This window comes from Strix uralensis, chromosome 14 (assembly GCF_047716275.1).
Source record: "Strix uralensis isolate ZFMK-TIS-50842 chromosome 14, bStrUra1, whole genome shotgun sequence".
Classification (NCBI taxonomy): Eukaryota; Metazoa; Chordata; class Aves; order Strigiformes; family Strigidae; genus Strix; species Strix uralensis.
The window spans coordinates 14,526,806-14,536,948 of record NC_133985.1 but is presented as its reverse complement, the minus strand read 5'-3'; the positions used below and the strand labels follow the sequence as shown (position 1 = coordinate 14,536,948).

Below are 10,143 nucleotides of genomic sequence, written 5' to 3'. Positions count from 1 at the left end.
AGCAACACGCCTGCCGTCTTCATGGTGGCTGAAGCGTCTGCAAGCAGCAGAGCCTGTGTTTTGCTCAGTAAACGTAGCCTTAATTCTGCCCTCAGGTGGTAACCATGCTTATATGTATGTGCATGTTTGTTTGTTTGTGTGTGCTTGTGTGCATTCATATTTCGCTTATCCACCCTTATTCTGAAGTAACATTCCGGGTCTTCTGTTGGGGTGGCAGTCTTGACAGAGGTAAGCCATGCTGCAAGCCAGGAAGATTGCTACTTCATCAACAGCAGTCGCAAGTTTAGACATGTTAGACACACCTTCTGTGTCATTATTTCAAGTGAAATATGTGACAAGTTCCTTCTGAAGGACAATAGAAAATTTCTGCGGGCAAACGAGCAACTGTAGAAACCTAAGCGGCAACAGTAGAAACCTAAGCAGCAACTGCAGAAACCTAAGCAGCAACTGCTGTCGGATTTTCTCTGTGTGCACCTATCAGTGCCTATTTACATACATGAGCAAAATGTTGAATGAACCACTTCCAGAGTTGAAAGTCTCTACTTTTATTTTCGTGATTCATCCCAGTAAAGCATCATTAATTCATAGTGAAACCAGGAAAGCAGTGAACTGTGAAGGGAAGCAAGAGGGTGTCCCAGACACTGAAGAAGTCCTTAGACTGGACAAGAGATGGGCATATGCAAAGAATTTACAATTGTTATTTCCCCTAAAAGCCATTAGCATTATGGGTTAGATTAGCAGTAATGGACTGATAGTCTGATGATGACAGAACAGTGTGAGACCCTAGCCTGGATCCTAGAAAAGTTGAACCCAATCGCTGCTTCAGCCATTTTTCCATCTCAGCATAAATCCTTTGTTTTACCACCAAAGCATGGCTTTTTTGGACAACCTCATTCCATCAAGAAAATCAAGCATCCCCCTCCCTTTGGCTCCCAGAAGAAATGCATATGGGAGATACTACTTTTTAGAAGGGATATGCTCAATTTATTTATGTTTCTCTCGTGTGGATCAAAAAAACACCAATTCAACACTCCAACAGAGGACAAGAGCAAAACAAATTTCATGGACAATATGCCAATGACAGGTCACACTCTCAAAAAACAGAAGGATACTTTGTCCTTGGATTGTGAAACACTACTGAAATACTCCTTGGACTGGCAGAGTATTATGTTATTAAAGACTAAGAGAGAAGACAGCTAGGCAGGAGTAAGAACCATCCCTAGGAGGGCATTTATTGTAAAACACTTGGAGGTTGTTAAAGGACAATTTCGAGATGAAGAAAATCTAGAAATAAGTCATTTGGAGGATCTAGACAAATAGGCAGGGCCCACTCATGTGTCGGAAAAATATGGGCTTTGCTAACAGACTGCCATTGCAGAGTGCTACGCTTCAGGTGAGGACTGTGCTCAGGAGCCCAGGGATCAGCACTGGGTGCAGACACCACCACAGCCTGAGCAGGTTCTGCTGATGACACCTACACCTGGAAAATGCACCAGAAATACCTTAGGAGAGATCAGCTAGTGTCATTGCCTCCGAGCAGTATTTCAGCCCTTTACAATGTCAAACGTCTAAAAGGGTCTGAACACTAGTGTAGGCTATCATTTATGTACAAAGTCACACAGCTCTGAGGTTTATGCATCTGTATTTACTTTTCTGTCTTTTATGAGAGGGAGGGGAGCAAGATGTTGTTCTTGTTATATCCCAGAACTATGAGCACGTAACCCGTTCAGCCTGGCACCATCAGTCAACAAATCAGAAGAAAATGTTTCATGAGACAACACATGAAACAAGACAAAGAAATGTTGCTGATGTAGTTTATTGAGAAAGAAAATCAGGAGTGAGCTGAGTTCCCCAGAGGATTAGATGAACTGAGGTGAGATCTTTAGTTGGGATTTGCCAGTGGGGATCCTGTGGTGAATTCTCTCAGCACTGATATTCAGCATTTTCCAAAATGGCTTAAAGTGAGAGTCTCATTGCTGTCCCTGAAAGCAAGGAGAGGAAAAAATGGATTAGACACAGAGTGCTGCCTGCTGTAATCTCTCCTTTTGCTTGACTTCTAGAGAAGGCGTCAGATAGGATCCTGCCACAGAGCCAAAGAACTTGCAGACTGAGAGTCCCTTTAGGTATTTGATTATTAAGAGATGAGTGAAATTATTTAACCCATTCTTAAGACTGAAATATTTTGGAGGAAAGTATAAAGAAACTTCAAATTTAATTTTCTTTGCAACGTGCAAGAAAAATTCCATTGAGGTTAACGGTCTTCAAACCGCTCACACTAACAAACCAGACATCGCTCTTTGTATTCTCTAATAAAAAAAACCTGAATGGTCGGCACAAAGGCTGGCATTCTGTCCCAGCCCAAATGCCTAATCAACGCTGGTCAGCAAACAAGAAAGTGGCAACTGTGAACTTGTGCCTACAGAAGGCAACTGATAACGTGAATGTGATCTATGTTTCTACGTACACAACTGCATTGCAGAAGTTACACTTATTGCTGTATGTTTTGCTGTCAGAGCCACAGAGAGGCATAGACTCAAGCGAGCAGACAGGTTTAGGGTAGTCACTGCAGTGAATCTGGAAAGAAAAAATATCTAATCTGAAGGATATGAAGGAGTCAATAGCAGAAGGGCTTGAACCCCTAGCTACAGCTGCAGTGCTAATGATAATGATCTAACTAAAAGTAATTAACTTCCTTGCACAATCTGATATAAACTGAGGTGTCAGTTTCTCCTATGCCAGAAGAATTTAGTAATATAAAAATAGATCATAATTTCCTGTTTGAAGAGATGTATATCATAACCTGACCACAGCATTTCTAAGCAGCAGCAGTTCACTCGGTGAACGTGCCATTCCCGTGATCACATTGCACTGTGTTCCCAACCTGGCCAGGAAATTAAATGGAAAAACACTGGTGTCTGGAGAAGTGTAGGTGCTGATGCCTGTATAAAGGTCCGGTGTCTCTCCTACAGTCTTAAAACAGGAAGATCAGCAGATACTGTGAGAGTGGGGTTTTGTTTCTTTGTGCAATGGGTTCTATGCTTGCTGAGAAGTATCGTAGTGCAAAAAACCTATATGGGTCCAGGAAGAGGCTGAGGAATTTCATGGAGAAGAAATCTATCAAGGCTTACTGACTACACAGAAACCGCACCTAGCTGAGGTCCATCACTTGAAAATAGCTGGAGGCTGGAAGAGTAGAAGTCCCATGCACACTCACTCTACTCTTACTCTCTCCTACACAATCCTTAAGACCCCTGTGCTAAGAGCAGGCTCTGCATCAAGCCATCATGTGCTTGATGGATCATTGGTCTGACCCCAAAAGCCATGCTCTGTTCTTATTCTCAGTTCTGCCCCGATGGATTATTTCTGATACTACTCTTTTACTGATCCCTTCTTGTGCAACCACCCTCTTCCTTTTCTGACGTTAGCGCAGATAATGTGTATTATATGTGAAGAAAGCAAAATCTTCCCTGTGCTGAAGCGCAGCAGCAGTTACACTCCTGTAGCACACTGCTGGTCTGGGGGCTGCTGCAGACACTGGCAGTGCTTCCCCTGACATCAGAGGGACTGAAACATGGTCCCTTGTCACATAGTTCACTTACTGTAGCAATTTCCTTCTTACATTCACCATCGTACTTCTTGCCAACACCAGCTCCAGGCTCTCTGGGAAGGGAAGAGACCCATGTTAGGGAACTCTGTGAGCAACCTGCTCTGCTGAACCCCACATCCCAGCAGCGCAGATCAGCCCCAGGTACAACGTAGGGGATACAAGAGACATCCAGCTTAGGTTGTGTCCACATGGCTCTAGATACCAGCTCCGGTGGTGACACAGCCTGCCAGAATGCATGATGCGAAGGACAAGGGAGGGTCCAGGGTATTAGCATGAATGAGGAGCTAGGTTGTGTGACACTGTAGATGCACCTTAGGTTAGTTGCTGTCCTCTGCAAGGCAGCATCTCCCACACAGACCCTTTTAACATAGTTAAGAGAAGCATGCTCTCCTGTGTTAGATCCCCACCCAGCCCTCTACTTCTCTCTCTAGATCAAAGGCACAGTTTTCCTTCTAATCACAAAGGAAAACAGGGTCTAGTTACCAGAGAAAGAAGAGGTTCAAAGTCCAAGCACCTTACAGAGAAGACCTTGGTAGAAGTATATTCAGAAGAAGATATAGAAGTATATTCAGAAGAGCAGCTGTCAGGAGTGCTAAGCACTCATTACCCCTCGCAGTACTCACGGGGTACGGGCACACAGCAGGCACTCATTGTCGTAGGTGACCCCATCGGTACCACAGACGGGGCTGAGGTCTTTGCTGCAGAGCAACACCACTTTGCCTTCCTCATTTGTTGTGTTGGGATATCTACTGCAGTCCACCTGTTGAGGGAACACACAACAAAGCACTGGTGAAGGCTTACTTATAGGAAGCAAGTAGATATGGTGAGTGTGTCTGTCTGGCCACCTATGATATCACCACAAGCAAAATACTTTTTTGTGTGTCACTATGACAACAGTTCACTTGAAGATGACCAATGCAAGATTGTGACATCTCATATGTCCTATTATTTAGTGTTTGAATTATTTATTGGGGGAGTCAGCAAGCAGCTTTGGTCACTCAGAAGCAGGACGTGCCCCTTGGCCAAGGGCAAAATGGTTTCACTTACAGGGACAACTTCCTTGCATTCTCCATCATGGTCTTTGCTGACATTGGTTCCATATTCTCTAGAGAGGGAAAGACAAATGTTAGGAAGTTCAGAAAAGACATCCTAGGTGCTGGAAATATGTAACTAATACAAGGGAAAGCTGACTTTTTATCAGTTAGGCTTATATATATATTTTTGAGAAGGTAGCGCCATCCTCCCTGACCAGCTAGCACTGAGTGGCTGGCAGGGATGTAAAGACCCTGAGAGCTTTAGGACCATTTGGGGCAGTTCAGAGCAGAGCATCTCTCCATCCTTTTGCTCTGCTTTGCTGTGATGAGATATGCCCTAGGGGCTGTCATCTAGCTGATCCTTGAGCTGGAGAATTAAAAACTGAATAAATTACACCAGCAAAGGAGACACATGGTGACTAAAGTGATGTCTAGGCAACAGAGTGCCACAGAGTGATATACAAGCTCTTTTTGAAGGAATTGACACAAGTGACATATGACAGATCACTGTTGAAAAGTGGTGCTGCCAGGAGCCCTAAGCATTACTGTCTGAGATCTCCTATGCAGTACGTACCGGTTGTTGGCACAGAGCAGGCACTCATTGCTGTAGGTGACTCCGTCAGTACCGCAGATGGGGCTGAGGATCTTGGTGCAGACCAACACCTCTTTGCCTTCCTCATTTGTAGCGTTGGGATACGTACTGCAGTCCACCTGTCAAAGGAATGTACAGCAACAGGGTGAAGAGGACATTTTACATTCACAACCCTGATTTTGCATGAAACAGTGACCAGATACAACCCGCAGTGGGTTTTTCACTACTACAGCACAAACTTGTGCTGGTGGGTCAATCTGGTAACAGGTGAATCCTTCCTGCAGAGACCTCCCCATGCAGCAGGAAAGGAGAGGGCTGTAGCCGTGCAGTGCCCCAGATGGGGTATATCAGTGGTGGTCTCTCATGCTCACTTGGCATCATTTTGCGAAGGCTATTTGTTGGTCCCTCATTGTTATATTCTTGTGGCCTCTCCAGTGCACTTCTGTTATTACTCTTTCATTCTCAACATACTGGTCATGCTTTTTACAGAGGAGCAAGACTAATGACCTGGTGTGTGGAAGCTGGAGCATCTCCTAGTATTTTATTCTTGAAATAGGTTGTCTTTGGGTAGGTTCTGATACCACAGTCTATTGCTATCAGTTTAGAGCCAGTCATATATGACCAGCTTAAATCTTAGACTAGTTTAAAGTTACTAAAAAATTAATTAATCCAAAATTTTTCTATCATTACTACTACTACAACAGTATTAACATACAGCATAGATGTAGAGCCAGGAACAGTATCATTTAAGGTTTTACACTGTAGAAACTGATTACAATGACACTAATTTCATGCTAGGTGCAAAACAGCTAAGCATCTACAGGCCTGAAGTTTTTCCTCATTCCTGAAGCCACACACCTGAGAAAAGAGGCAAAAAGAAATCTTCCACTCACCTCAACCCCAAAAACAGCATCTGGAAAAGAAAAGAGGCAGAAAGTGTGAAACAAAGCCAATGTGATAAGACCTCAGTTAAAGTTGGAAATCTGGATGTAAAATTCCTATATTCAGCACCACACTGAATGATTTCCAGCAATCGGTTTCCTGAATGAAACAAGCTATGTATGATTTTTTTTTTCTATGTTGATAAGTATAATAGCATTGCTTATTCCTCGCTGTGATGAAACATGTTTTTGAATAGCTTTATTCTTTTTTATTTTGAGATAGGTAGACTTATTAATTGAAAATAGAATAGCTTTTCCTTCCTTATCTTTTTACACATCCATTTTGACCCTAAAAAGCTGCTATTACATATCTGAAAAGAAAACTGAGTCAATACAGATAAATGCAAATGCAAATAGTCACCTACAGGATAAGCAAATAGATACAGCATCTGTTGTCAGGAATATGCATTTTAAAGAAGCTGAGTGTAAAAAAAACATTGTCTTTGACTTTGTAAATTCATCAGATGTAAATATGCAGCGAGAACATCAGACACCGGCTTGTTTTCATCTCTTGTTTCTCCATTAGCAGCAAAAGTACTGCAGGAAAGTTGCCAGGCTCCTACAAAGAACTTGCTTGTGCCATTACAATATTTCATGACTAGTTACTAGAGGTCTGAACACCTCGTTACGGCCTGGTTTCAAGTATTTATCCATTTGCTGTAATTGTACAACAAGAATTGTAAGCAGCATAACGGTGTTAAAACAACAGTGTAAAAAGTGTAACAGCACCAGTTACCAGCACAGAGCTCTGCTTGCAGTTATTTGTGTTTATGACAGACAACCAGCTACAGCAGTGATCCATTTAAGACTGTCCTGAAATTTGCTCTTGCATCTCTCGTGATGCCAACAATCAGATGCAGCCTAGCTCTTTTAGGAGAAGATTTTCTCTCTTTGAAGCCACTATCTTATCCTTTTAAAGACAGCCAGGAGTCGGACATGAAGCCTCTGCGGCACCTTGAAATTTACTCACCTGGGAAGCAGCAAAACGCAAAGGAGAGGAGCACAAAAACACCTGCCGTGGTCATGGTGGAAGTATTTCTTGAGTCTGCAGGCTGCCGGCTCCTGCTCTGCTCATGAGATGGTCTCTCCGAGGCCAGCTGCAAATATATACAAATGCAATGTCTAAACTGTTCAACTGTAACATAAAACAACCAGCAGAATCTGTCACCAGTACAATGAGGCTGGTAATATTTATTGAGGTCTTGACTTTCAGGTAATGGTCTGCATCAGCTCGGCAATTGATTTTGGCTGGACATCTGGTTAACAGCTTGAGACAAGTATCACATGTTCTCAGTGGTCAAAACCAAACAAACAGCCTTTTAAACAAAAGAAACCTCTTTAGGATTCTGGTAGAAACATAAGGAGCACAAATATCGAGGGGAGTAAATGGCAGGTCCTTCATTCATCTCTGCAGAGCAGCATCTCCCATCAGGGAGCAGTTTAGGCAGAGCATGCAGCATTACCCTGCTTGCAGATCAGGCTAAGGGTCTCTGCTTTCCTTTCTAGTTTTGGGTTGGGTTTTTTCCACATTCCCAGATATTCACCACTAGGTATGAATACAGCTCAGGTGTGGCTTTGCCATCAGCAGAACTGGTTAAGCCTTGTCAGGTGAGTCTGACAGAACTGTGTCTAACCTGTGAAGCTAATGGTATTTAGCACTGGTTTGATAAAACCCACCTCCTGGGTATAGAAGAGTTTAGTAGAAGACTTGAAAGCAGATTAAAATTCTGTCAAATACCACTAAAAATGTCACTTGAACCTTATCAGCAGGGAGCACCTATTTACAGACCCAGTCACAATTAAACACACTGACCGATTCAAAGTGTTCTGCCAAGCTATCTTAAGAACAAAAGACACCGAAGGTTTGGGAACCTATTTACATAGCACCAACTACGCTTGAAAGTACAGTAGGTCCTTTCCCCCTACAGATATTTTAGAAAATCATACTTAAAATATAGAGCCTGTCCCAATTTTCCTGTCTGTCTTGCACCTCCAGCCTTTGTGCCATCTCCAAATTGCTCCTTCCTAGGAGGAGGTCTGGACCTCTGCTGGTTTAGTAGGTGTAATTTTGCGGGAGTAGCTTCTGCCTTTAACCCAAGTTTCTCACCATGATCCTTTTCACGGGTCTGAAATGGGAAGCATACCTGCGTTTTTTTGGTCATCGGAGCTAAGCATTGTGCTTAGGATAGACTTCAGAACTGTGGGAGCTGCAGAGCAAAAGAAGCTTTATGGGTGCTCCCTTGCACAAACAAGGCACCACTCATTAATCAAATGAAATTCAGCTGAAATCATTGAAGGTTAGTCCAAGCCATTGTGTTGCTGTCTGATACATCACAGTGGTCTAAAGGGTATACTTGGATCCTTAAATGTATAAATTTTATAGTGCATGGAATCACCTTACTGGGCACTGGCATGTTATGAAGGCCACAGCATGGCTGTGTGGATATATAGGTTACATTTTCACCTAAAAGAGATGGGTTTCTTCACAGGGAGAAGCATTAAAATAATTATGCTGCTGGGTTTGGTTCTATAAATTACAGGGAGCATACATGAATATTTTAGATAGATATGGCACATCTTCAAGATGTATTGCCCAAATGTGCCTTGCGGATGGCATCTCTGGAAGTCAAATACTTCTCCCAGAGCACGTACAGGAGCACACTGAGACTGCTGTCATATGCCGTGCTAGTTGCCTTCATCAATTCACCCGTACAGTCTCTGGGAGGGAGGTACATCTTTCTGGGTCAAATATGAACTTTGTCACTGCCTTCTCCAGCCAGGCAGTGAGACCTTTGTGAATCATCCTCACCAGCCTTCCCAGCCCCAAACAGGCAGCTTTTGACATGTTGCCTCCTGCCTGGTGCCCACATGCTGCTGCCCCAGGCTACTCCCTGCCTTGGATGATGTTGTCCTCTAGGCAGGACCAACCTATCTCCTGATGGGTGGAGAGCACCATCCTGCCAAAGGCTGGCATGTGTTGCCTGTACACACCAAAGAAAAATTTTCCACTGCAACTGCCGGGTTCAGCACCGGGTCTGGCACTTACTGGCTCCAAGCAACCCAGATTTCCTCCAACCATCACAACACTCATCCGATGTTCAGCAGATCCATTCCTTCCCTCTTTTACCTACAGACACTTCTAGGGAGACTCAAGCCTGTGACAATTAAGTGCTGACTGGGGAACACCAGTCTCCCCTGGGCTGCTCAGGTACCTGCTCCAGGAAAGCCACAGAAGTGACACCCAGGTATCTTCAGGTTTCAGACTCATGCACAGCCTCCCCACCTGGGGTTACAGCTCCAGATTATCCTGCCTCTGATAACAGTGTGGAAAAATTCCACAGCTGGCTAAGCTCATGCAGTAGGACAGGTTGCTCAGTTGTTAGCTACTCCTGGAAGAACAGTTAGAAAGAGGATTTGGTCTGCAATCCTGCCACTGATCTCATGCTGTAATCCACTTCATTACGATCTTCTAATCCTCAAAGTCAGAGGCAGCGTATGGCTAATGACCATTTGGCCTTGTGTGTGCAGAAGCCAGCACAAGGGCAAAGATCCACAAGTAAGAAAATACAGTGCCACATGTTATGCTCCTAAGCACCAGAGGGTCTGCAGGCTGACACCAGGGCAGGATCTGGCCATTACGCAACATCCTCTCTCACTTACCCAAGGAATTTCTTCTTTAATATTTCCCACTACAGTTTTTGCCAGTATTGATTTCGTATTCTCTGGAAGAATCAAAACTGATGCTGGGAAATTTTCTTATCAGATATGGGACTCCTCAGCATAAGTTAATACACTGATAAATGAATGACAAACTATTTAATACACTTTTCCAAACATTCCTGGGTTTTGTCACATTATTTAATTCCAAAATAGCTGTTGTAAAAGTGGGAAATAACAATAATTAGTTGTAGCTCTTTCATGAAATTTCCTCTAATCACTCCAAAATGCCTGCTAAATACAATTCAGACT

At 43.4% G+C, this 10,143-nt stretch overlaps 1 protein-coding gene across 2 annotated transcripts; it reads right to left on the bottom strand.

Annotated features, from left to right (window-relative positions):
* Positions 1–1,936: 1,936 nt before the first annotated feature.
* LOC141949757 (ovomucoid-like) lies at positions 1,937–7,199 on the bottom strand. 2 transcript variants are annotated; one of them, XM_074883706.1, is made up of 8 exons: positions 7,145–7,199; positions 6,127–6,146; positions 5,216–5,352; positions 4,655–4,712; positions 4,231–4,367; positions 3,587–3,660; positions 2,465–2,591; positions 1,937–1,982 (listed from the first exon to the last, which is right to left on the bottom strand). In XM_074883706.1, exons 1-8 carry the CDS (start codon positions 7,197–7,199, stop codon positions 1,937–1,939), a joined length of 654 nt encoding a protein of 217 aa, XP_074739807.1. The 2 variants fall into 2 exon arrangements, with proteins under 2 accessions (XP_074739807.1, XP_074739808.1); XM_074883707.1 differs by having other exon boundaries at positions 2,465–2,574; positions 3,600–3,660.
* Positions 7,200–10,143: the final 2,944 nt, after the last annotated feature.

What these genes read in the sequence shown, in the direction of transcription:
- LOC141949757 (XM_074883706.1), bottom strand. Translation starts at nt 7,199, where the DNA reads ATGACCACGGCAGGTGTTTTTGTGCTCCTCTCCTTTGCGTTTTGCTGC. An exon ending in ATGCTGTTTTTGGGGTTGAG is followed by an intron (nt 5,353 to 6,126) that starts GTGAGTGGAAGA and finishes TTCCTTTGACAG; the next exon opens with GTGGACTGCAGTACGTATCC. An exon ending in AATGCAAGGAAGTTGTCCCT is followed by an intron (nt 4,368 to 4,654) that starts GTAAGTGAAACC and finishes TTCCCTCAACAG; the next exon opens with GTGGACTGCAGTAGATATCC.